The sequence below is a fragment of the Mus caroli genome, unplaced genomic scaffold, assembly GCF_978045245.1.
Source record: "Mus caroli unplaced genomic scaffold, Mus_caroli_1 scaffold_17, whole genome shotgun sequence".
NCBI classification, from domain to species: domain Eukaryota; kingdom Metazoa; phylum Chordata; class Mammalia; order Rodentia; family Muridae; genus Mus; species Mus caroli.
This window is the reverse complement of record NW_028227272.1, coordinates 92,321,514-92,349,233: the sequence shown is the minus strand read 5'-3', so window position 1 is coordinate 92,349,233 and position 27,720 is coordinate 92,321,514. Positions and strand designations below refer to the sequence as shown.

Genomic DNA, 27,720 nt, shown 5'->3' with positions numbered 1-27,720 from the left:
TTACACACAAGTCCTGGGCCATTCTCTGAAACATCTCCCTCTCCTCCCCACCTCCTGATGTAGATTTCTGCAGCCATCTATCTGCCCTTCGACTCACTCCTAACCTTTCTGTGGACAACTCTTTCACTCTGTGTTCTAGAGAGAGAAGGGCTGATGAACCATGCCATTATTATGTCGAGCTGGCAGTAGATGGGAGGGGGCTTTAGCCCCACTCCACCCTTATCAGTCAACTCCAGGGACACATTGTTAAACAGAAAGCACAGTGCTAAGTAGCCCAGCTTTCCACCTCTGCCTGTCTTTAATGAATTCGATCATCTTCCCCTTGTTCCCCAAGATATTTTTCATTGAGACTGTGTCTCAAATAGCCCAGGCTGACCTTGAACTTGCTATCTATTGAATAACCTTGAAGTTCTGATTTTCCAGCTCCTGTCTCCTGATTGATGGGATTATAGGTGTGTGCCACCAAGCCCAGTTTATGAAGTACCAGGGATCAAACTCAGGGCTTTGAGCATTGTAAAGAGGTAAGCAGTCCACCAGCTGCGCTCATCTCTAGCCCTCCAAGAGGTTGAGTATATTCACACAGATATGTGTGCAATTCTTGGGCTCGGAAAGTATGACCTTCCTTTCTGCCTGAACTCACCTTTTCCAGGATAACAATTTTCCAAAATTCTCCACTTGTGCCTTTCCTAAATAAAACCATTTAAAAAAAAAAAAGGATAAAACATTTCTCAGATTTCTTGGAAATTTCATTATGTATTTCGATAAATGAAGTGTAAAGAAGTTGAACAATGTAGATCAAATTCCCTTTAAAATATATGAATTTCCTACCAAATAAGGGTAGTATGCTTTGGAAACAAACAAACAAAACAAAACAAAACAAAAACAAAAAACAAAGAAACAACACAGGTTTGGTTTTTCAAAAGCACTTGGAAAAAAAAAAAGAGTTTGAGACATTCAGCAATTCCAAAGTGGCAGGGTTCACCCATCTTTAATTTCAAGGGAAATTAAATCCAGCTGTTTCTCATTCATGGCCACTCAGCTCACCACATGCTGTTTGGTCGGTCAGGGGTAATGGGACATCCAGGAAGCTGCTGCAGGGCTGTTTTAAGTCACACTGTTCTCGGCTGGGAAGTGGGCTTGGCCGGTGTCTCTCTTGGACCAGTCTCTCTTTCTTCCACACGGAACCCACAACGTCCTAAAGAATTAAAAACTGGCGGAGGCAATCCCGTAGCTATTCGAGGCCTCCGATGGGTCAAGCTGTCCAGTCTCCTGCTTCAGCGCAGATTCTAAGGTTCACCCTTAACAGTCCTTTCAGCTCTGTGTCAGCCTTACTGTTAATCTGTTTCTGTCATCAGCGCTCTTCCTCTCGGGAAGTTGCCTCCGAGAGGCGCTAGCCTACTGTAACGGGACATGGTTAATGCGTCACTTGGCTCTCCTGAGACTGTTTTTCCAGCTCTCTGTTCCCATCCCCCAATAGCTTATCATCTGGAATCAGAAGTCCTTGGGGAGGGTAATGGTCTGCTTTCTCTCTCAAGTGGATGGAAACACCTGGCTAGCTTGCCAGCGGTGAGTTGTAAGACGGCCTTAAATCTCATCTGCACTTACCACAGTTTAGTCTAAATAAACTCCTTTAATCCCAGGGGTATCCGTAGTCTCTTACTTCCCTGATAAAGGCTGGAAGGGTGATGGTTCCTCAAATCCACAGAGGGTCAGAGTATACTTTTCTCATTGTGTTAACGTTCTCATTTGAGACCATAAGACAACACACAGACTGCAAAAGGGTGACCCTACATGTGGAGAAGAGAAGGTCACGTCGAGGATAGGACAGTCAGTGTTCTTTGTGATCATGGACACAGTAGACCTTGATCCTGCTTGATGCCCGGGTAAAAGATGACGTAGTCTCAGCCTCACAAAGAACTGACTACTTGGGTCACCCTGTCACATGGCAATACTCTGTCAGTGCTTGGTGGTGGACAGTTAGAGCCCTCAACAAAGTGTGGCAGAATATTCCTGGATGAAGGTGATGATGGCTAGTGCTGACCCTCAACTGGACAGGATCTGGAATCACCAAGACAACCCTCAAGGTACAGCTGCAAGCTAAGCTCTGAGCAGGCCTGTGAGGGATTATGTTGAGGCAGGCTCAAGGTGGGCGGCACCATTCCCTCAGCTTAAAAACGAGACAGGGAGCTACACACAAGCATCTGTTGCTCTCTGCTTTCTGGCTGTGGGTATCACGTGACAGATGTTTCAAGCCCCTGCCGCTTTGACTGCCCTGCCATGATGGATTGTACCCTGGAAGTGGGAGCCCTTTCTTCCTTAACGTTGCTTTTGTCAAGAGTATTTTATCACAGTCACAGGGATAGAAATGGCAGTGAGGACTGAGGGTAAGTGGGGGTGAGATACAGCCATGTAGGGATAGCTATCACATGGCAGGGGGAGCACAGCAGAGGGGGTCAGCAAGGGATGATTAGACTTGAATCTTTCTCTTATGATTAGCTGTAGAGGAATTTCCCTTAATTGTCTGGTTGGCTAATAAAGATGACAAATAGCCAATCACTGGGCGAAAATGAGGAGGCAGGTTTTTCTGGGCAAAACAGAGAGAACGGGGCAGGAGGAGGAGTTGCAGGAGGCAGTGAATGGAAGAGGACAGAGGGAGAGAGTTGTTGGAAGGAAGATGGAGCAGAAGTGCATGGCCTGGAGAAACTGCAAGTAGCAGAATTTCATAGCTGGGGAAGAAAGTGGGGTATAGGCATATCTGCCCAATATAGGTTCGCAACTGAGTTGCATTTTCCTTGCATGGGCTATTGGGGTTGGAGACTTACCGCAACAATTAACAACTGAAGGAGCTGAAAGGGATGGCAACCCTATAGGAAGAACCACAATATCCTTATCTGGCATCAGTGGGAGGGGAGGCCCTTGGTCCTGTGGAAGCTTGTTGGCTTAGCATAGGGGGATGCGAGAGGGGCGAAGTGGAAGAAGTAGGAGCATCCTCTTAGAGGTGAAGATGGGGTGGGGTTTTCAGAAGGGAGACTGGGAAGGGGGGGCAACATATGAGATGTAAATAAATAAAATAACCTATTAATAACAAAACAAAACAAAACCAAGAAACAACCACATACAGATCATAATTTGAATATAGTTTTCCTCCAAACTCGGTATTCTTTTGGTAGGTAAGACGACCTGCCAAAGGCTTTGTCCTTAGCTGGCGGCACCATAAATAGATAGGAAGGTACCAACTTCATCAGTGGAATAAGCAGTTGGTGAGTTAATAGCTGGGTAGGCTTAGAGGGTGGGGCAAGGTGGAGGAGGGATGTCTATGCAGATGTCTCTGGAGGATGTTTCCCCAGCTCTTCCTCTTCATTCTGCTTCCTTCCTGAAAGACTTGAGAGCCATTGCTCCACCACTTTCTTACCACAGTGGTGTTCTTCCTCACCACAGCCATATAGCCCAGAGCTGGTGGGGCTGGAAGCTCATAGACCTGTGGCTCCTGTTGATTCCTCGGGTATTCTGTCCCTGTCACGGCACTGTGGTGTTGGGAAAGTCCCTCTCGCTTTCCCAGGGCTAGCTTCGTTATTTGTTATCATGGAATCTCCACGTTTGAATGGAGAGTTAGCTGAGTTTCTGTACATCGTCTCTGCCGCTGTGCAGTGAATGTAGAGGTCAGAACAGCCTGTGTGGTTCTGCTCAGCAAACTCACAGATCTTTAGTATTAAGTATAGGAGTTTAGGCACGTGATACAGCTTTGCATTGTTGAGAGACTTGTGTTGATAACACATGAGAAAAAGATTCTTAAAATCCTCTCTAGCTGGACCTTATGTGGAAAGGGTAATCTTTTGTTATGAGACAGGGTCTCACTGTGAGTGTCAGGCTGGCTTCTAATGGAAGTACCCCTGCCTTCACCTCTAGAGATACAGGTGTGCACCACCTGGCAATGGAAGGCTCTAAGGGTCAGGGTCCTGGATGTGCGTAACTTGGCCTGACAGATGAGAAGCTGCTTGCAAGAGCATTGCAACTGCAGAGCCTCAAAACTGACCCAGGCTAGACAAAGTAGGATCTCCACTTTAACCACAAGTTACCAGCATGGTGCTGATTCATAAGTCCCATGTATAGTGAGTTACAAAGCAGATAATGTACAGGAATCTGTTTAATTGTCCAGGTTGATGTCTTGAGAGAAGTAGAGAATTATGAGCCACCATTTTGTTCTGAGGGTCCTGGGAGGGGTTATCTCGGGTACCATTGAGTTTGGCTGGAAAGGGAAGAAGTGGCAGATATCGACAAGGGAGGGAACAGAAGAGAGTGACATTCAGAGATCGTGAGATTGAGCTTGGGAGAAGGAAAAGAGGATGCCACAGACGTGGAGCACACCAAGGGGCTGACAGAGATCGAACAGACCTGAGCTCCATCAAGAGAAAGGAATGGGGGAAGCCCCAGAGATAGAACAGACCTGAGCTCCATCAAGAGAAGGGGATGGGAGAAGCCCCAGGGGTGGGTACCCACCTGCACCATTGTCCACAGGAGCTGTACTCAGAAGCACTCCTGAATCTGTAAACAATCTGAATGTATATCAGTAGATTCAAATATAAGCCAAGTGGGTTCACCCAGAGAGAGACCATAAAAATGTAGGATCTCTACTGATAACAGCAGCATAGATGAGTTCCAAAGTGCTCAGAGACAGACAAATTCTGTAAGATCCCACATAACAAAACCCAAACCATTCCAACCCACCCCCATTGGAATAAAGTTTCTGGGTTGCTCTGGGTTAGATGTTTAATGAGCTCTAAGCCTTCTCCCTTCAAGCTTCTTCTCCCTGAGTGGTCCCACTTAGGGGCCTTAACAATCTGTGAAGGTTAATACATGGTTGCAATGGTCTCTGAAAGTGTGAAGGAGGATCCCCCCCCCCCCCCCGCTCCCTGGAGCTAGGGCATTCCCTCTTAAAAGGCTCAGTCTGTTTTCCAGACTGATCCAAGGTACCCCGCCCTCCTTCAGCTTCAGTGAAAAATACACTTTCCTTTCCCTGGAACCTGTAACCATACCCGGCTCTACTTCACCTCTCACCTCTATCCAGAAACTACTCCTGTGAGGGTGGGCTTGAATGGTTTAGGTTTTATTGTGTGAGGTCTTGCAGAATTTGTGCCTGTCTCTGAGCACTTTACAGTTCATCTCTACTGCTATTGTCAGTAGAGATCTTGGGTTTTTATGGTCTCTCTCTGGGTGGACCCATTTGGCTTATCTTCGCATCTAGGGAATAGACATTTGGACTGTTTACAGATTCAGGAGTGCTTCTGGGTACAGCTCCTGTGGACAGTGATGCAGGTATTTGAAGAGATGGCAGTTTCCATCCACTGCAGAGTGTGCAAAGGATAAGCCCAGCTGGATTTCCTGGTGGAGGGAAGAATGATTGTTTGATTTTTTAAAAAGGGAACTGAGAGGCTGCTCTGCTTCATATAAGCATCAAGAGCATATGAGAGTTTCTTTTTCTCCAAAGACTCACTCACATTTTGTGAGACAGATGTTTTAAAAAATATTTCCTTTTATTATTTTTAATCATGTGCATGTGTGTGCATGTGTAAGCATATGCGGGCACACATGAGTGTAGGTGTCCTTGAGGACCTGAAGAAGGTGTCAAATATGCAAGAGATGGAATCACCGGCCATCATGTAATTTTCAGATTTTATTTTCCAGATCCTTAAAAATCTAATTGAACTTTTATAAAAATCTAATTGAAGTTTTCCTATGTAGTTGAACATGTCCTTATAACATTGAGTTAACAGTTAAAATATTTTTTCTAAGGGTTTAGTAGTAATAATTTAACTTTTCAAACCTATTAGAATTGATATTTTACCGAGGCTAAGTGTAGAAGTCTTGAGGTTGTTAGATGCACTGGCTACCCCTCATCTTTAGTGCAGTTACATATGTGTTTCTGTGTGTAGCACACACTCTTATCTATTCTATAAGGAACTTGTACGTTATGTTCTGAGAAAGTTAGGCACAAGCCATTGCTTCCATGTAGTTCTTGCTTTTCCTGGTAGTCGTTTTCTTCCTGAGGACTGGTGTTTCCATCTGGTGTTACTTCCTGTAAACCTAAAGGTATCCCTTACACACACACACACACACACACACACACACACACACGCATGAGCATGCACACATGCACACACATGCACACACTACACACACATACATACACAGGGACACAGGCACACAGATGTACATGTACATACTATACACATGTACATGTACACACTACACACACACACACACACACACACACACACACACACACACACACATTTGTGTTCTATGTGGGGATCCCGGGGCTTCTAGAGCTTGTCACTCTATGTCTTTCACTAAGTAATTTCTGTCAATATTTTTTCAAAAAATTTCTGCACTACTATTTTCCTATTTTGAGGACTCTGTTTCCTTGTAAATTAGACATTTGATGTTATCTCACAGGTCTGGTAAAGTTTTCCAAAGATTTTTTTTTCCTTTCTTCAGTTTGGATAATTCTATTGATTTCTATTCAAGTTAATTATCATTCTTTTTTGCCACTAGTTTTAAAATTCTTTCATGAAATTTCTGTTTGGATATATACATACGCACACATGCACAAGCACACATGCACACACTATCACACACACATATGTGTGTATATATATGTGTGTGTATGTATATACATATATGTGTGTATATGTCTATATGTATGTATATGTATATATATATCATATAGTGAGAACTATGTTTTTACTCATTGCTATTGTGAATTTCTTTACCTTTTAAACATAAGGGTGTTGCTTAGTTCGGTTTGCTTTCATCAAGCTGAGTGTAGTGCCAAACAAGTGCTACTCATACCCTCTGTCCCTCAGCTGATCTCCAGCCTCGTTCAGCATCTCCTCAATGAACTGCTTGAATTTGTTTATATAATACATTTGGCATCTGTTCATCCCAGCACGAACGTCTGTTGATTATATTCCCCTGAGAGTGGGTTACACGTTCACGATGATCCCGAATGTTGTCAAAGACACAGAAGTTCTCAGGCTACTGTGCACTTGAAGTGTTGGGCTGTTCTCCCATAAGCAGGCTTGGCTACATGAGTCCTGTCTTTTCTCTGTCAGCGAGGTTTGCCTGTAGTAACATCCACTAAAGTCCAGTGGTAATTTTTAAAAATTACTTTTCTTCTTATAAAGTTATTGTTCATATTTTATTTATTTTCTTCTCATGAAGTTATTACTAATATTCTTAGATCATCTCACTAAACAGTGGGTTTTCCCTATGCATTTCCATACTTGGTTCTGTTGGTAGGTCACCTACTCTCATTTGTCTGCTTCCATACTCTGCCTGTGCACTTTGCCCCAGTACCCCTGATTCTGCATTCTCATCTTGTGTTCAGTCATCCTGTCCACACACTTCCCTAACGTTCTTTCTTCTCTCACGGGCTCTGTCACATTCTTGTTTCCTCCCAGCCTGAGACGTATACTACACACATTGACCCTCTGCACATGAGAGGACCCACACTGTACCTGTCCTCTGGAGCCTGGGTGATCTTACTTGATATTTGTGCACACACCCCGATCTCTTTATCTATTCCTTCATCAATGGGCATCGAGGCTCCAGTGTGAATGAACTTGGCAAGAGCTGAACATTAGAGCTGGTCTCCATGGCATTGGCGTAGCTGTAATGCTCTCAGTTCTGAGGACTGCTCTGTATCCTTGGATGCACTTATGTGCTTGGTTGCCTGTCATCCATTAGCATCCCGGTACCTTCCTGGTTTTAAGAGTCAGAGAATAAGAACACTTGAGTGGTGTTTTCCTCAGTGAGGCACTGAGGAACACGGGGACTTCCATGTACTGGCTGCATTCAGGAACATTCTTCTCCCTCCGAAGGTTGCTTACCTTGGTTCATTCTCTCAAGCCCTCCCAGAGTTGGTGTTGAGTACTTTTCTAATATTTCTGTTAGTGTTCTTGAGAATGTAGGCAGAAGAAAACCTCTTGATGCATTAGCTTCTATTTCGTTGCTTCTCTTCATCCTGCTTTGGGTTTAATTTATTCTTTTTTTTTTTCTAACTCCTTAAAGCTATAGCTTAGATAAGAAATTTTAAACCTTCCTCCCCTTCCTCATGAAATAAGCATGCACAAATGCTTACCATCCCCATCTTTACCTAAAGATTTTGGAATTGTATCTGTCGTGGATGCTACCTTAATTTTATATACAAATTTATCACTTAAGATGTTATCTTGCTTGCTGAGATCTTAGCACTTCCCAGACATTCAACCTGAAGCAGGCTCTCCTCTCATTCTTGATACTATTGGCTTTGAGACGGATTAGTCTAGAGCCTGGGTGAGTGCACCATGGTTGCAAAGGTTGACTCTAGTGATGGTCATATATCATCCAGAGGGTGGAAAGCCCTGTTGTTCTAGATTGCTTTCTGTTGCAGCGATAAAAGCAATGGCCAAAGAGTGAGTACCTAGGAGAGAAACAGGTTTATTTCATCCTATATTTCTATATTTCGTCAATGAAAGACTCAGGGCAGGAAGCTGTAGCAGAACTGAAGCAGAGGTTATGGTACTCTTTATAGGAATCCAGAGCCCCTACTTAGGCATGGCAGCACTCATAATAGGTTAAGCTCTTCTACCTCAATTTGTAGTCAGGGACAGTTTCCAGAAGCTATGCCCATGGGCTAGTCTGATTAAGACAATCTCACAGTTAAGACTTCTTCAGATAACCCTTGGCTATGTCAAGTTGACAGCTGAAGCTAAGTAGGAGACCAGTCATGATGGCAGGTGGCTTGTGAAAGGTGGGTCATGGGAGTCAAGAGGAGGCCATCACTGGGCCATTCTGACACAGGGAGAAAATGGACATTATCAAGAAAGCCATGCCTACCAAGTGACCAGCACCTCAAGCAGGGGTTGGCCAGGGTTGTGTAGGAGCATCCTGAACAAAGAGAGGAGATGAGAAAAACCCAGAGGCTAAGAAGGGAGGAAATGTGGGGATTGCAAGTGTTGCAGAACTCTAGACACGGAGAACAGGAAAGGGCAGACCTGGGAAACTATCCAGACCTGGTCCAGGGTGGAGAATGCACTACACCCTTATTGTGAAAGATCAGTTACTAAGGAACAGGGCCCAACATCTGTCTTAGAGTGAGCAAAGGAGAGGGATAAGACTCTAGACATCTCTGGGTCTTCAATTCTATTCCATTGATCTACCTGTCTGTCACTGTACCAGTACCATGCAGTTTTTTTTTTTTTTTATCACAATTGCTCTGTAGTACAGCTTGAGGTCAGGCATGGTGATTCCACTAGAGGTTCTTTTATTTGAATAGTTTTTGCTACCCTAGGTTTTTTGTTATTCCAGATGAATTTGCAAATTGCCCTTTCTAATTCAGTGAAGAATTGTGTTGGAATTTTGATAGGGATTGCATTGAATGGGTAGATTGCTTTCAGCAGATAGCCATTTGACTATATTAATTTGCCAATCCATGAGCATGGGAGATCTTTCCATCTTCTGAGATCTTCTTCAATTTCTTTCTCCAGAGACTTGAAATTCTTATCATGCAGATCTTTCACTTCCTTAGTTAGGGTCACACCAAGATATTTTATATTATTTGTGACTATTGTGAAGGGCGTTATCTCCAAAGTACTCAAGGAGCTGAAGGGGTCTGCAACCCTATAGGTGGAACAACAATATGACCTAACCAGTACCCCCAGAACTCGTGTCTCTAGCTGCATGTGTAGCAGAAGATGGCCTAGTTGGCCATCATTGGGAAGAGAGGCCCCTCGGTCTTGCAAACTTGATATGCCCCAGTACAGGGAATGCCAGGTCCAAGAAGTAGAAGTGGGTGGATAGGGCGGGGGGAGGGGACAGAAGGTATAGGGGACTTTCGGGATAGCATTTGAAATGTAAATAAAGAAAATATCTAATAAAAAATTGGAAAAAAGACTCTGGCACCTGTTCGTTAACGAAAGATGCTAAAACAACATAGGGCAGGTGTTATATATATAGACTATATTGAGGGTTGGTTTGATGGAGAAGATGGGGCCTGAAAGCAATTCCATGGTGTTTTAGTCAGGGTTTCTATTCTTGCACAAACATCATGACCAAGAAGCAAGTTGGGGAGGAAAGACTTTATTCAGCTTACACTTCCACATTGCTGCTCATCACCAAAGGAAGTCAGGACTGGAACTCAAGCAGGTCAGAAAGCAGGAGCTGATGCAGAAGCCATGGAGAGATGTTCCTTACTGGCTTGCTTCCCCTGGCTTGCTCAGCTTGCTTTCTTATAGAACCCAGGACAACCAGCCTAGGGATGGCACCACCCACAATGAGCCCTCCCCCCTTGATCACTAATTGAGAAAATGCCTTTCAGCTGGATCTCATGGAGGCATTTCCTCAAGGGGCGGGGCTCTCTTCTCTGTGATAACTACAGCTTGTGTCAAGTTGACACACAAAACCACCTAGTACACACAGATGGTGGACAGTGATAGTGTTGTACTAGAAATGGGTGGGTTTGGAGCAGAGGAAGGGAGACTTGTAGCTTTCTAGTACCGGAGAAGGGGCTTTAAGGGACTGCAGTGCATGTGAACATTGTCCTCAGAGCCATGTGCTCACAGATGGGAGGAGTTTATGCTAGCTTCAGCTGCATCAGCACCAGTGTGATAATCTGTGCCCAATGTTGTGGGTTGTAAGAGGGGATCCTCTCAACCTGTGTAGTAGGAGACACTTCCTGCCAAATGGTAGACACTCAATTACAAAATGCCTGCATCAGATGTTAATTATTTTCAAATGTCTCAAAGCTTTTAGGGAACTAATGGATTCTTTAGGTGATGACTGGAAGAGGTGGCTTGGTGTATGATTAACTCACAGAGCACGCCACTGTTTGACTATGAGAAACCATTGCTGAAATATCCTCTTTGGCATGGAGTGGTGGAGACAGTTGCCAAGAGATGGAGCTTGTCATTCCCAATCATTCACCTGTCCCCATCGGGCACGTGTGCTAGTGGCTTTCCAACCTTGACAAAGAATCAGAGATGATCAACGTAGCAGGAAGAAAGGTTGAGTTTTCTTCTTAGACTTTGAGGTTTTAGTCTATACTTATCTGTGTTGTTTTGGGCCAGTAGAGGCACAGTGCATCATGGCTGGGAGCAAACAGTGAAGGAAGCCACTCACTTAGCAGCATCTAGAAAGCAACTGATGAGAAGGAAGTGTTCGAAGTCCTAGAACATCTGTCGAATGTTCACCTCCAGCACCTCGGCTTTCTCCCTCTAGGCTTCACCTTCTGTGTTCCACCCCCCCCCCCAAATAATGTCAGGCTGTAGACCAAGCTTTCAACACATGGGTCTTTGATGGCCAATCACAACTGAAACGGTAGCAGCTCTGGTGATGACCAGAAACTGTCTTAGGCTGTCTCAGAGTGTCCATTGGCATAGCTTCCCTGTAGCTATCATAGAAGCATGGTGAACTGTAAAAGTCACTTTCACTCACCTGATGTAAATGCCTCTGTCTGCTAGCCTAGGCCTAGACCTGGAAGCCTCTACCCTCCATACAATCTAATCTAGGCCTTGAATGTTTTCAGTCTCTGCAATTTACTGCTGAATATGTTCACCCTTTCTAGTTCTTTCTGGCTGGCTGGTTCAACCTAACTATTCTCACTCAAACTCCTCTCCAAGCTGACTGACTTAATCTGGGCTCTCTCTCTCTCTCTCTCTCTCTCTGTGGTGTGTATGTGTGTCTGTCTGTCTGTCTGTCTGTCTCTCTCTGTGTGTATGTGTGTCTGTCTGTCTGTCTGTCTGTCTGTCTCTCTCTCTCTCTCTGTGGTGTGTATGTGTGTCTGTCTGTCTGTCTGTCTGTCTCTCTCTCTCTGTGTGTGTATGTGTGTCTGTCTGTCTGTCTGTCTCTCTCTCTCTCTCTCTCTCTCTACCTCTCCTGTATAGCTCTGCTTGATCTAGAACTAACTCTGGCAATCTGTTCTTCTGACTCCTTCTCATTCCCTGCCTTGTTCTGTCTTCACCTGTGTCTAGCTGTTCTCTCTCTGTAAAACTCTCCCAGTAAAAACTGCCTCCTTCCTTTCTTTCTGCACTTCTCTCTCATAAGTAGCTTCCCTTTCCTCTCTCTTCTCATGACAGTTGGGCATATCATATTCTGTCAAATCTTTCTCCGATCCATCACTTTGTCTGCCACTCAATTAGACATCACTTTCAAACATGGGTGCTTCCTTCTACAAACTAACTTTTTCTTCATTGTTTGGTATTAAAGGTGTGTACTATGGGCATGTCTGCATTCTAGCCAGAGGGATTAAAGGTGTGTGCTAAGGGCTGATTCACACCACAACTAGAAACAGGGTATTTTCAGTAAACAACACAATCTTGGAGTTCACAGTGTGATCAAATATCCTGCAACATTTCCCCTTTTTGTTTAATTTGATCAAATGTCCTGCAATACTGCGCCTCTGATAGAAGTCAAACTCTGTGTGTTCTGCATGGTACAGAAGCCCAAAGTAGTTTTGTACCTTGGAGGGAAATCCTCCACCATAGACTGCATGGTAGAGCTGTAGTGCTCCTTGGAGTGAAGTCCTCCACCATGGACTGCATTGTGGAGCTGTAGTGCTCTTTGGAGTGAAGTCCTCCACCATAGACTGCATTGTGGAGATGTAGTGCTCCTTGGCGGGAAGTCCTCCACCATGAACAGAAATCTGGAGCTGTAGTGCTCCTTGGAGGGAAGTCCTCCACCATGGACAGAAATCTGGAGCTGTAGTGCTCCTTGGAGGGAAGTCCTCTGCCACGGACTGCAATGTGGAGCTGTAGTGCTCCTTGGAGGGAAGTCCTCTGCCACGGACTGCAATGAGGAGCTCTAGGGTGAGATACACTCTCCTTTTCCACAGCTTGCCTTTAGGTTTAGTCTTTATCATAGCAATTGAAACCTAACCAGGACAGAAATTGATACCAGGGGTGGGGGATTAATGAGACAGATCTGGCCACGTATCTTAAGGAAAGTGATTGTGGTGTTTGAGCTTTAGGCCTGAAAAGTTGTTGAGTAAACAGATTTCATTGGGATGTTTTGTGGGTGCTTGAAAGATGAGAAAATTGAAGGCACTGCAGACAGTGGGCGCCTCCATTGCTGTTGCCTGTACCCTTGACAGCTCTCTGCCTGACCCTACCTGCCCTTGGGGGTTGGGGATGAGTTGGTGCAGAGTCAATGACACAGACTCTGGGAGCAGGTGCTGCAAGCTCCTTTAATACTCTCCATCCACTCCCCCATTGGACCCAAGAAAGTATCTCTTCTAAACAGCAGTTCCTGATTGGCTGGCATTGTCTGTACCAGCCATCCTTGGTCTCTCATGCAGTCCTCAGTTAGGTCCTCCTGCAGGAATGCTGGTGTCACAGGCAGTCCTCAATTAGGTCCTCCTGTAAGAGGTGCTTTTGCAGCTGCAGGCCCCCAGCCTTTACATAGAGGTGGCCCCGCTGTTCCTGCTACACATTGTGAATTTCTAGAGGGAAGCAAAGACTGCACTGGGGCTGTCTGTGTGATATTTTGATTAAAAATATGTGGTGTCTGGTCAGCTGGAGCTGAAGAATCAGCTGTGATTGACAAGAGACCAGAGCCACCGAACTGAGATTGTCACTTTGTCACTTTCCCAGGATGGGGAGGAGGTGTTTATTTGGCTTATTTCCAGCTTGCAGTTCGTTATTGAGGGGAAGTTGAGGCATGAGATTGAAGTGACTGGTTCCATCCTGTTCACAGTGAAGAACAGGGAGAGGTTAGCATGTCCATGTTACCTACTTAGCTTCTATGTAGCCCTTTCTTGTCCCACATAGTTCAAGACTCCTGACTTAGGGAATGGTGGCACTCACTATGGGTTCCATTTTCTTATATCAACTAACTGGAGACAGTCACTCACAGCCATGCCACAGGCCAAGCTGGACTCCACAGCCCCTCATTTGAGGCAAGCTGACATTTGAAACTGACCAGACAGGCTGCAGTGTGGTCCTTCCTTCTGGCCCCCAACTTTTCACCCTGAAATGATCTCCATGACATTCTCTGATACATTGAGGGACCTAAAGGTGCCATGGACCAAGCCTTTCAGGTCCAGCTCTCCAGAAACCCTCTTTCCAGAGATATGTTAGCACATCCGGGAGCCTCACCCAGTTCGGTTCTTCCCAGTTACTTTCCACTTCTGTCTTGGCCAGCTTCTTGCTGTTGGAGGTCCAGCCTTTGTTTTGTTTTGACCAGAAATAGAATTTTGACCTGCTTCCTTTCTTTGCTGACTCCTTCCAGAGCCACAGTCCTGCTTTGGAAGCCCGTGTCTGAACCTGCACTAGGAGAGCACCGGTCTTGATCTTCGTCAGCATTGCAGACTTGTGCTGTGCTCCACTCCTGCTCACCCCTTCACTCATTATGTTTGTTTGAATCCTGAGTGCTCCCCCAAAGGCCCATGCGCTAAAGGATTTATTCTATTCAGTGATATTAGGAGGTTGTCAAGCCTTGATGAGGTGTGGGCCTCCTTGGTAAGCCCTTAGGTCACTGGGATGTACCTGTGAGTGTGACAGAGGGAAGGTTGGTTCCTTTTTCTTTCTCTACAACTTCTTATCCAAGGGTTTTGTTCTGCCATACATTCCTTCCTTGACTTCTTGCCTACCTGTAGGCGCCAGGAAACAAGGCCAATATCTATGGACTGGAACCTCCAAAATCATGAGCCCATATGACCTCTTCCTCATCCTCTTCTTCCTCATCCTCTTCTTCCTCCTTCCTTCTTTCTCCCTATTCCTCCTTTTCCTCTTCCTCCTCTTCCTCCTTCCCTCATTCTTCCTTCTCTTCCTCCTCCTCCTCTTCCTCTTCCCCTTCTTCCTTCCTCTTCCTCTTCCTCCTCTTCCTCCTCCTCCTCTTCTCCTTCCTCCTTCTCCTCCTCTTCCTCCTCCTCCTCTCTTCCTTCTTCCTTCCTCCTCCTCCTCCTCCTCCCCCCTCCTCCTTAACCTCAGATATTTTGTTCCAGTGGTAGAAAGCTCACAAAGCATGCCTGTTCCCAGGCCAGCCTTCCCTGATGCCATGACCTGCATTTCTGTCAGAACAGTTCTCTGCAGTCAGCTTCTGAGCATGCCCTTGCTCTCTGATGTATGTATCTAGCTCTTTTTGGTGCCCGGAGCAGGATCATTCCAGCTCTGGCTTGGTCATTGTAGTGGCACTGTTCTAGGACTGCTTACCTACCCTTGTTGGCTTCAAAGGCTGACTATCAGATTCTAGTCAGCTCTGCTAACTCCATGGGATTTGCCTATCACTACACAGCACAGTCAGCCATGATATTAAGTTGAATACTTGTTTAAGTGTTTCTCAAATCTGGTTTTCAGAGCTCTACAGAACGACCAGGGCTCATCTGCTCTGTCTGCAGCTGGCAGCACTCTGGTAAAACTCCATTGTTTATACTGTTGTTTATGATAAAAGCAGTGCTTGGGGTTAGGTTTGAAGTGGAACAGCAATTCTAACATGGTTTTTTGTTTGATACAATACTTGAGGACCTATGGCATGCTATCTTGCTCTAGGTAGGCTGGTCAGTTGCCAAGTCCTCCTGGCTATTGCCTGCTTCCTGACATGGTCTCTGCAGTAGGACATAGCACATGACAGAAAGCAGATTTCGTAGGGGTCGGTCCTGCTCACTAGATGGGTAACCTTGGAGACAAAATGATGTTTATCTTCTCTGAGACCCAGTCTCATCGCCGGAAAGTGAAGTCCCAGGGGTGCTCACCTGTTTTGATGAGATATAGTTTTAACCATAAAGCATCTTGGAACTATGACCTTTCCTCTGGTGTCATTTAACTCTGGTCTCCCCCCGACCCCATGTCTCGTCTTTGGGCAAGCATTTGTCCCTCCTCGGTTGGACACCAGAGTTGGGTACTCTCTTTTGATCTCAGTGGCTGGCATTCTTACTCCCATGTACTGATTTTTTGTTTGTTTGTTTTGCTTGTGTAATGTATAGTTGTGAATATGTGTGTGTATGTGATGTGTGTACATGTGTGTATGTGTAAGTATATGCACATGTGTGTTTGTGTGTGTGCATGTGTGTATGTATGTTGTGCATGTATGTATGTGTGTAGTATGTGTGTGTATGATTTTGTATGTGTGTATATGTGTATGCATGTGTATGTGTAAATGTGTGTAGTATGTGTGTGTATGTTTACATTTGTGTGTATATGTGTATGCATGTGTATGTGTAAATGTGTGTAGTATGTGTGTGTATGTTTACATTTGTGTGTATGTGTGTATGCATGTGTATGTATAAATGTGTATATATGTGTGCATGTGTGTATATCTCTATATGTATATATGCATATTTATGTGTAAGTGTGTATGTATATATGTGTATACATGTGAGTGCATATGTTTGCATGTGTGTGTATGTATATGTGTGTCGTGCATGTATGTATATGTATGTGTGTGTGCATGTGTGTAATTATGTGTGTGTATGTGAGTGTATGTGTACACACACACACACACACACACACGCCTATGGGGGCCAGAGGTTGACCTTGGATATTTTTCTCAGTTGTTCTCTTTATTTTTTGAGAACAGTTTCTCTCACTGAACCTGCCCTTATGACTGGCTAGACTGGCAGGCCAGTTACCTCCAGAGGCCTGCCAGCCTTTGCTTGACTAGTACTCGCCACACCCAGCTTTTTATGTGGCTGCTAGAGTTCTGAACTCAGGTCTTCATGCTTTCCCACCAAGCAACTTACCCACTGAGTGGTCTCCCAGACCATCCTCAATATTTTTAAATTGATCATTGTGCATCATGGCTACATCTGGATTCTTAACCCATGTCCTCAGTCTCTGAATAACATATCTCTTGAAGCATAGAAGGCCTCTAGGGACTCCATCCCACCCCTGGATAATGAATGCCAGGGTAATCCAATCTGCCATCACATTTTCCCAGGGTAATCCATTCCAATATCACATTTGCCTAGATTTTGGCCTACCTCATTGGAAATTTGTTCCATATTACTTGGGGGCTGGGGAGATAGCTCAGTGGTTAAGAACACATGTTGCTCTTGCAGAGGAATCCAGTTCTCAAATCAGATGGCTCACAACTGTCTATAACTCCAGCTCCATGGAGTCTAACACTTCTGGCGTCTAGGGAACTGACACTCACATGCACACGCCCATCACATAGAAACACACACAAACTCATAATTAAAAAAAAGAAAAGTAACAGGTTCGAGGAGCGTGCAAAAATAACACAGTGCAAAACTCAAGCAGGGGAGCAGCCAGATGTCAGAAGAACAGATTTCAGGAGCCAAGTATTTCTGGGAAAGAATGGACATTCTCATAAAAAATTAGCAATTCAGCCTTTTTTTTTTTTAACTAATTATTACTGCTAAGTGTGTGTGAGAGAGAGAGATGTGTTGAAGGCATGCATGGAGGACTCCTGGAGGCCAGAGCGCAACTTTGTGATGGGTTCCCTCTTTGCACCTTTTTGTGGGTTTTGGGGATGGTGCAGGGGTTGCCAAGGTGGCTCATCCTGGCTCATCTTTCTAGCCTTTGTGTGCAATGTTTCAAGGCTGAAGGCAGATGAACGAACTCAGGGATCTCTGAGAAGAGAATGACATTCCCAGACCATGCTCCAGAGTCACAGTGTCACATACAAACTCCATATCTCCTGTCCCCAGGGTGGGGTCTGATAAAGGCTTTGTGCATCATGGGAAAGGTCAGACGGTTCTCAGCTGACATCACCCAGAGAAATAACGGAGTAGAAAACAGAGTGAGAAATTTGGAAAGAATTAAAGGTCATAGCCTAGTGCCACTGCCACGCTCCACAAAACAGGCTTCTCCTCGCTCCAAATGCAGCCCTCAAAGTTATCCTACCATCTGCATGGCTTGCTTATTTCCAACAACCAAATATTCACACCAAGGACAAGGCCCTGTCAGCACCAAGAAGTCACATCAGACGAGCCAAGCCTCCTGCAGAGAAGCCTCCAGAAGGGACTCATACAGACATGTTGTTGTATGTGTGCATAGTTTCCATGGGAGACTGCTCAGCAGATCTCTAGCAGCTGTCTTGTGGATGCATACCTCTGCAATGTGGATTTTAAATAGGTGTGTTGATTTACAGCCACACCCATATCCAGGCTTCCAAGACATCTGTCAAGAAGTGTCTTTGAACCTATCAGAAAGCCTTGGAACACCAAGGACTCAGGACAGAAAGGATGCATATCAAAGCAACTGGGTGGATCTCTGGTCGTAGAAGAAAATGAAAGGAATTAGAAGAAAGAGATAAGGCAGGGATCTCATCTTCTGTCCTTGGGCTAGAAAGGCAGCAAACACATTCCTTTAGGCTCAGATATAAAATAGCTCTTTTCATGGGTGATGGGATACTCTAGAATCTCAATTACTAGGGAGACTCTGCAAATTTGAAGTTTGCGTACACTCTGGGCAACTCAGCAAGACCTTATCTCAAAATAAAACAAACAACAGGGATGGGAATAGAGCTGAATGGTAGAGAAATAGCTTAGTATGCTCAAGACCCTGGTTCTGAGCATTGGGCTTGTTGCACACGAATGCCAGCTACAGCCCAGTCTTTGGTATCTTGTCACACACTCATTCCCGTGACTACTATAACTAGGAAAAGTTATTTCAAGTAAGTTTATCCCTGAGATTTCTGAGGACACAACAGAACCCTCTCCATCACAGCCAGCATCAGCACCACACCACTGACATCCCGTGAATGAAACCAGAACACCTATAACCTCAGGCTTTCGTGGGTTGTGATGGTCCACACAGTAGTGGGGACAGAAGGCTGCTCATGGTCATACATGTGGCAATAAGTCTTCTGAAAATGAAACAGATTCAGAGAGTATTAGAAGATACAGTTAGAGTTGTCTGCCCCTTATGTGGCCGGGCTCAGGAGTAACATGCACACATATGGTAGTCAGTGTGATCCTTCCATCATGCACCAAACAATGGCCCAAGTTTGAGAAACCAGCAATCCTGCTACAGTGAATACCTAAGTCAGAGTAGGTAAGGATAGGGGGAAAGCAGTGTTATCATTTTGTCTAAGCTCTGCCCCACAGTTACCTGGCAAAGGCCAGGTATGCCTGACTCACTATAAAAGGAGCTGCTTGCTCCCTCCTCTTTCTTACCTTCTTGCTCTCCCTCTGTCCTTTCTCCCCTCCCCTCTCTCTCTCCACGTGCTCATGGCTGGCCTCTCTCCTCTACCTCTGCCTTTCTCTCATCTCTCCTCCCCATACCATCCTGTGGGTACCTCAGGGGGAAGGGATGCCTCAGCATGGGCTCTCCGAGGCACCCTCTTCCCCCACATTTTACTGCACCTCCACCAAACATATTCTCTCTCCTTATCTTTTTATAAAACACAACAAGAAGGACCACTCATCTTAGAGCACAATGAAGAGTCAGTTGTTTTTCTACAGAGAACAAGGAGCTGGGTCATGACGATCTGAGAGACTGTTGTCCTAAGTAGTGAGTTGCTGGCTCCTAAACTCAGTGTTCTTTGGGATTGGGTCCCCATTACTTCCTTGTGAACTTGACTAAGCTGTTTCCTGTAGTGTGTCCTTTTGGATTACTGATTCTGCGTACCAGAGCCCTTTTGTACCTTAGGCTTCCTCCACAGCCTACAGAAATAATCTCTCAAAAATAGACCTGGCTGGCTATCATCCTGCCTTCCTCTCCTGCCTGCTATTTAATACTCTGTCTGCACACAGACAGCTTCCTTTTGTCCTCTGGAGGCTTGTTTTTGTAAAAGCCCCCACCAGTCATGCTTCCTGTAACAGTTCGGTTTGGTTCAACATCCTCACTCCTCAGCCGTGACAGCAGCAGACAGTAGAATGGAGTTAAACTCACTGACTGGATTGGGATCTCAAAGCCCCTGTGCTTCCTTCCCGCCAGCCCACTCGGCAGCTCTGTGCCTTTCCACAATATGAGATAAATGTGTAACCACGTTTCGTAGTTTCAGTAAGCTAAGCGGTGATAGGCATTTTCAGTTCATAGATGGCAACTCCTGAATTTTAGCTTCTTAGGGACAGGCTGCATCGTCATCAATGATCCAGCGATCGATCCTTTTGGAGACTAACTCTGAATGTGTTATAACTTTTATTTATGTTTTGGGGAAGGGTACCAGACTAGATGTCACCTAGCATGGGGAAACAAAGGTAATAAATGAAATTTGACCCAGAATAAAGAAGCAGGGACATAGTTCAGGGCCATATCATATAGAGGAAGGAGCTGAACAGGACATTTGGTTACAGGATTTTAAGATAACCCCATTTTTCAACGTTTTAATGAGATTTTTGATTATCTTTCAAATAAATGGGTTATATTGTGACATTTTTATTCTTGCTTGGATGAAGGCCAGCTCCTCCTCTTCTGCATCTCCAGTGATGGTGGGGAGCCTAGAAACATCAGCCCCATTCACGTCCAGGCCACAGTTGTTTCTTCACACCTGGGAGAGGGTGACTTGGCACTCTTGACTTAGGGCTATAACCTGGAAAGGCTTTTCCCACCTAAGCAGGCCCCATACTGATAGGAGAGCCATAAGTGGCTCCACACTCTGTTGAAATGTACGTCTGCTAACTGAACAGGCCAGGGGAATGTACTTTTGCATTACCCACTTCTGTGGTAGTAGCTGTGCGAATGCTCTCACTTCCAGGAGAGGGGCATACATTCACACCCCTTTTAGACAGGAGTCTCGAGCCCAGGCTATGACAATGCTCTCTCTCCACAGGCTTGCAAAGCTGGATAAAGATGTCCAGTTACACCTGAAGACTTTGTCTATGAGTATGTGTGCAGATGGAGGGGCTGTGGGCACATTAATGCTGGTCTTCACTGAGTCCAGAAGAGGGCATTGGATCTCAGGGAGTTAGAGTTACAGGGGGTTGTGAGCTGCCCTGTGGGAGCTGGGAAACAAACTCAGGTCCCCTGTTAATTGCCTCCCTTAGTTCTACAGCATAAGAATTGGAAAGCAAAAGTTCCTGTGGTCAGGTTTTAGATTAGGTAAATGATTTGCCTGTTTGGTGCCAAGGAAATAGGACGCAGCTGGAGGCCATAGATGGGGAAGAGGGAACATGGCTGAAGCTTAGCTTTCACCTCCCCACTGCTGCTTTTTCTTTCTTACTCTTCTCTCACACATTACATCCTGACCTCAGTTTCTGCTCTCTCCACTCCTCCCAGCAGCTCCCACCTCCCCTCTCCTCCACTCTTCCTCCATGTCCCTTCAGAAAGGAGCAGCCCTCCCAGAGATATCAAACAAACACAGCATGACAAGTCACAATAAGGCACAAACCCTCATATCGAGGCTGGATGAGACAACCCACTAGGAGGAAAGGGGTCCCAAGAGCAGGCAAAAGTGGCAGAGACACACCCCACTCCCCGTTAGGAGTTTGTTGCGTGTAGCTCCCAGCTTAGCTCCAGATCTATCACAAGCAACCCCCCAACCTCAGAAAGCCCGGAGCTGCTATCCCTGCTCCACTGGCTACCTCTTCCTCCCGGCTAGCTTTGTCAAGCCATCACCAACCACCCCATCTTCTCTCTTTCTCCTGCCACCTTAGCTCTGAGGAAGAAAAACACTAGAGAGCTTTGTTATTTTAAAACTAGCCAGATTGCACAATTGCTGGGTGCTGAAATCTCTTTCCCTAATCTTATCAGCTAACCCGTATCAGCTAACCTATATCAGCCAGCCAGCTTCCTCCAGTGTTGGAGGCCTCGGTTCTAGCTATCCCAACATCTTATGTGGTTGTTCCTGCTTCTAGTTCCAAAACCTGGCTGAAAGCCTCTCTCCTCCTTCTCATCCCTTCTCTTCCTCTTTGGACCCAGAAATCCCACCTTCTCCCTTTACCAAGACCCAGCAATTGGCTCTTGACTTCTTTATTGACACAATCAAGAACCAATCAGGGGATCACACCTCCCCCTACAGGAGTCCCACAAGAACACCAAGCTATACAATCATAACTGATAGATGACCTAGGTCAGACCCACAAGGGTCCCCGATTGTCACTTCAGCCTCCATGAGCCCCTATGAGCCCTGATTAATTAATATACAATTTTACACTTCAGTGATGTCAAAACCACAGCCAGTTCAAAGTAGAAATTTAATTCAATTAAAGATCAAACAAAATGGGTGTTTACATTTATCTAAATATTTGATCCACTCTAATGAATATTATTTTTTCTTGCCACTATGCATTTGTTTTTAGATATTAAAAAACGTCACTGTTAATTTCCCCATGAAAAAGAAAACAGAGAACCAATGTTTAACTCCCACCCTCGACCCAAAGTGGCTCACTGTGTGGGTCAGAGGTGCGTCTCTCCTTTGTCTGCGGTCACAGGCGGCAAGGCAGAAGACGTGGCTTGTTACGGTATACATTGATCTGCTGCCTTGTGGTCTCCCAAATGAAGAACAATTTCAGAGTCATCGAGAAAGTGAATGCATTGAGTTTCTGAATAAACACAAAGCTTTCTTCAGGTTAAACACTCGATTGTTTTGATGACTCTTCCGAATCTGTTGCCATCAGCAAGCTGTCTAGATAACATCCAGTAAGCTTATCATTTAACTCTTCCACCGGTACATTAACATGAGGATATGTGGTTCAAAATAATATCTAAGGGATTCTGAAAAATGTTAAGTTTCAAACCAGTCAACTATAGAATGAATTACTAGATATTATGTTACAATATGATTTATTGACCTCAACATTACATATTTTGTTAGAGGGGTTCATGTCGTGGAGGCATTATGTCATCGAGGCTGGCCTTGAATTCCTGATCCTGGTACCTCCACCTCCCATGTGCTAGGATCACAGACATGTACCAGCACGCCTGGCCCACACAGTGGTTTTGAAGGCACCAAATATATTGGTGTGTATTACAAAAAATTTTCAAATGATCACATATTCCAAATCTTGATGAATAAATATGCTCAGTGATTATACAAAGACAATTTTGAGACTGGCGTGTTACCATGTGTACCGTATACAACAGAAGCAAGCTGAGTTACTGGGATTAATCAGATTCAGATGGCCACCAAAGTGGATTTTGGGTGAGGAATTTCATAAAACAATAGAAAGGCCACCACAAACGCCCTCATGGCATGATTTTTCCTATTGATTCTACTGTAATATGTGACACAAATACACAAGATTAATAGTGGAAGGGACTAATGTCTGAATGGGCAAACATCTAACAGTTCAGAAAAGGGGGAAAACTAACACAGGCTGCCATGAAATCAGGAAGGAGTGGAAAAAATTCTCTTGAATGATTTAACCTCTCTCTGTCTTTCTCTGTGTGTGTGAGAGAGAAACAGGGAGAGGCAGGGAGAGACAGAGACAGGGAGGGAGAGAGAGACAGAGACAGAAAGAGACAGGGAGAGAGAGGGAAAGAGAGAGACAGAGACAGACAGACAGATTGGTATGTGGGGTGGGGAGAGCATGCATGTGTCTAGAGGCCAGAGGAATAGGTCACTTTCCTTTATCTGCCTTATTCTCCTAAGACAGGGTGTCTTACTGAGCCTGGAGCTCTCTGGTACCCAGTAAGTTGCAGTGATCCCCCTGTCTCAGCTCCCCATGATCCTGCAGTTATAGGCTTATGAACTCCTCCCTGGCATTTTACAAGGGTGTTAGGCATTTGAGCTGTAGCCCTTACCGACCAAGCCATTTCTCCAGCCCTAAATCTTCCTTAATAGAAATCGTTCTGCAAACTTTTCTTCCATGGGTCTCAGGCTCTCACTACATTAGCTCGGTTCCAACCCAAAGATTTTATTTCCACATTTTGTTGTTGTTTGAAGGAAAGACAGTGTGAATGTGGCCTCTCACGGTTATGACGGGGTGTGCAGTTGTTCACACTAACAGCTACATCCAGCTCAAGTCTCCCCAGTTTCTCTGGGCCCAAATGTTCATTTTTCTTAAAGAATCAGATAAGCATGAGGATAACTTGGTAGACTTTCTTAGTGAGACCTCTGACCCCACATGCCTGGTATTGTGTTTGCAGAGCCAGAGCACACTCTGGCATATTGTATGAGGAACGTGTGTGTGTGTGTGTGTGTGTGTGTGTGTGTGTGTGTGTATTGCCTACACATTCATGGTTACATGGCACTTGAGTGAATTTCTAGTTTGTCCAGATAAAATGAGCACACAGCGCTTATCTATTCAGTCAATCCTAGCCTGCTTAATTCTCTTTCCCAAGGAAATGCAGGCATTATACTCCTATATTTTTCAGAGGTAAAATGTTACCCCTGTAACACTGAGTTGTACTACATATTTGTCTAGGTCCTTGCTCAAGGGCTCTTCTTGTTCACAGACACCTCTCCCCCTTGGCTCCTCTTCTCTGTGTCATGAGCTGCAAACTGCAGCATCTAATGCAGACTTCCTATTTGTGACACGGTTTCAGTTTTCTTTTGTGGTGACTGTAGTCTTCAGTCCATGAATTAACACAATGACGACAGTCACAGCTCTCAGGGAACTGTCTCATTCTTAAGGCATTAGTAACTCTGTGCAATTTCTTTGTGGCTAAGGTATGTTCCCAGGGAAAAGCTGAGATAGCTGAGAGATGGATGTGTTGACTGATAACGCTGGAAGAGGGCAGACCTGGAGGGCACATGGACTCGGAATGCACACGCTCCTTTTTTCCAATGTGGATCTAGACAGATGACATTGCAAACATTACTCAGAGCCTGCAACATTGAGGTTTCTGGAAGCCTGGCTGAAACCCAGCTGTGCGTGTTGCCAATATGTCCCTAAATGGTGCTATTTGGCTTGTCTGTGAAGGACATTTTAAAGGAAAAAGAGGCTAGTACATTCTTCCTCCAGAAGTGATGGGGACCACAGAATCAAGAGATGGACATATTTTCTGAACTCTTGATTCCTGATTTGAGGATGTTCGCTCCACACAAAGTCTATGGAAGAATGTAAAAATAAAATGGCTGTATTATTCTGCAAGCTTTAAGTCCCTGCTTTCCCAACTTTTTTTTTTTTGGTCATATCCAGATAACCGTCATTGCAAATAAAAACGTATGCACTTGAACATGAGAAGGAGTGCGTTCTTAAGCAGTGCTATGAGCAAATAGTGAATTACACCTCAGACCTCAGCCACCAATGCCCTTGTTAGGTGGGTTAAATAAATACTTTGCATTATGAGCAGATGTTCTTGAATAGACATACATGCCATCCACTGTCAGCACTGCTGTGTCTGCCCTCCAGCGGGAAATTCTCTCCATCTTCCTACACTCAGTTCTTCAATGTATAGCTCCATTTTAGGGGTGGGGGGAAATCTGAATTTGAGTGTTCATCTCTGACCAGGCACTCTGAAGATATCTTTTTATATTCAGAAATGCATGTTTAGCCATCAGAACAAAGGGGAAGATGGCCATGCACGTCTGTGTGATTTGGTAGCGGGGCCACCCATCCCGTGTTCATGGCAGCCATTGCTTTTGAGAGGAGCCCTGGTTAGGAGATGCCCAGAGGCCGGCAGAGTCAGACATTGCTCTGCTGTAGCAGGAGGCTCCTCAGCTCCCGCTCCCTCTGGTCCTCTTGCCTGTACTGTTCTTCAAGCTTCTGCTTCTCAGAATCGGCACAGTAGAAGGTACAATCCGGGCTCTTCCTGATCTGCTCAAATTGACTGAAATCAGCCACATACTTTCCATTTTTGGAGAGAGAAACCACAGGCACAAACTCAAAGCCCCAGTAGATCTCCTCCGGGATGTAAGACGTTCGGCTCTGGCAGACGGCGCTGGTAGACTCCACCGTGGCGTTGAGAAGCACCACCAGCTCAAACTCCTTCTCCTTTAGGTTCTGGGGTGTGAGGTCCCGCAGGGGGCTTGTCTCATCCAACACATGGTAGAAGGTCATGGGCAGGATGAGGAAGGGACTCTCGGAAGAGGAGTCCACGTGGAATTTGACAGTGGCCTGGTTGAGGAGAATGCGCTCTCCCTCTTTGGTGACGTGTGTCTGCAGGAGTTTTCCAGAGAGCTGGCACTGAATCAGGAGACTCTTCCTCATGTTGGCCACCTGGATGACCAGGCATAGCTTTCCATTCTGCTTGCTGATGACGGCACAGTGGCTGAACTTAATGGTCTCGGCTCGCTTTTTGGGTCTTGCAATTTTGGCCAGAAAGGTCCCCGTAATGAAGATCTCAATCAAGGTGGTGATGACCAGTTGGGCGACTAAGAGGAAGATAGCATGGGGACACTCCTCTGTGATGGAACGGACCCCATAGCCAATGGTTGTCTGAGATTCCAAGGAAAAGAGGAATGCTCCTGTGAGAGAGTCCACTTTCATAATGCAGGGTGTGTGGTTGGAATTAGATACCCCAAGTTGTAAGTCACCATGAATAAAGGCTATGGCATAGTAGACCACTCCAAACAGAAACCAGGTCATCACAAAGGTGGCAGCAAATAGGGTGAGCTTGTATCGCCACTTCATGTCGATGACGGTTGTCCACAAGTCCTGGAGGTAGAGCAAATAGATTCCGTCTACCTTATCGATTCTCACATTGCTGTGCCCACTCTTCGACATGACTCGGGGTCTGTGGGCCTTGAGTCCAACCCCGTTGGTGTGCTTCACCAGTGGGGCACTGGACATGCCAAGGTGAATGGCATCCATCTTTGAACCACCTAAAGAAATAACAAAGAAAGATGTGACTTACGTCAAGAAGGCAGAAAAGGCAATAGCAGAATCCCTTTGTTACAGTATGGTGTTAATCTCCTACCGAAGGCAATAACTATATTCTATTACCCTGTGCCATAAGACTAAATATACAGTGGTCTCTTGGTGCCTTTCAGTTAGTTTTAATCATCAATTCAGCATCATCTAAAACCACACGGGGAGAAAAGTTTCAATGATGGATTGTCTGGGTCGAGTTGGCTGGTGTGTGTGTGTCTACGGTGGATTTTTATGATTCCATCAGTTAAGGTAGGAAGACCCGTGTGCTATAAGTGGAGCCATTCCTTAGTCGGGGGGCCCTGATTCTGCAGCTGATTGCCTCTACCAAGAGTAGAGAAAGTGGGCTAAGCAGCCATGTATTCTGTGCTCCGTTTCTCTAGATGGGGATGATGTGGCCGGCTGTATCAGGTTCCCGTCTCTGTGACTTCCTCCCCATGACGAACTGGAATCTGATTTTTAGTTAAAACAAGCCCTTTCTCCACTTAGTTGCTTCCCACACAGAAGATTTATGTGCATATACGTGTGTTGGGAGATTGCGTCTGCCAAGGTCAGAAGAAGGAATCAGATTCCCCAGAGCTATAAAAGCTACATGTGATGGTGACTGACTGACTTGGGCGCTGGGAACTGGGTCCTCTGCAAGAGTAGAGCATCTTAGCTCCTGAACCTTCTCCCCATGATTCCTCTCATTTGCTTTTGTCATGCTATCTAGCAACAGGAAGTAAAACTGAGACAGTTTCCAGGGACTCCCTGTTTCGAAAACGCCCTATAGATATAAAGGCCAGCTGTGAACCATGATTCCTTCATGGAAATGACAAACTGTCTGCATGCAATCTATGCATATCAATCTTAGTACTTTAAACCATCTCCAGATCATTTATTGAACTTAACATGGTATGCATAATACATGGTGAAGTAATACTGTGCTGTCTGCTTGGGGAATAATTATTAGAACGATGTCTGCATATGTCCAGGGCAGGTGCAACCGCACCCAGTATCTTCATGCCTCAGCATCTCCAACCTACAGATAGAGAACTCAAGAAGTCGAGGAAACACTGAGTGTGGATGTAAGGAAGGAAATAGAACTA

At 45.2% G+C, this 27,720-nt stretch overlaps 1 protein-coding gene across 12 annotated transcripts in view; it reads right to left on the bottom strand.

Moving 5' to 3' along the window:
• Nucleotides 1-21,559: 21,559 nt before the first annotated feature.
• The window catches only part of Kcnj15 (potassium inwardly rectifying channel subfamily J member 15), a 44,433-nt gene continuing 38,272 nt past the window's right edge, over nt 21,560-27,720 (bottom strand). For all 12 annotated transcript variants that reach the window (XM_029470458.2, XM_029470459.2, XM_029470454.2 and 9 more), the window contains one exon: nt 21,560-26,586. In XM_029470458.2, the coding sequence (XP_029326318.1) occupies nt 25,448-26,586 (1,139 nt within the window). In that variant the 3' untranslated portion in view covers nt 21,560-25,447. The remainder of the gene's footprint in view (nt 26,587-27,720) is intronic.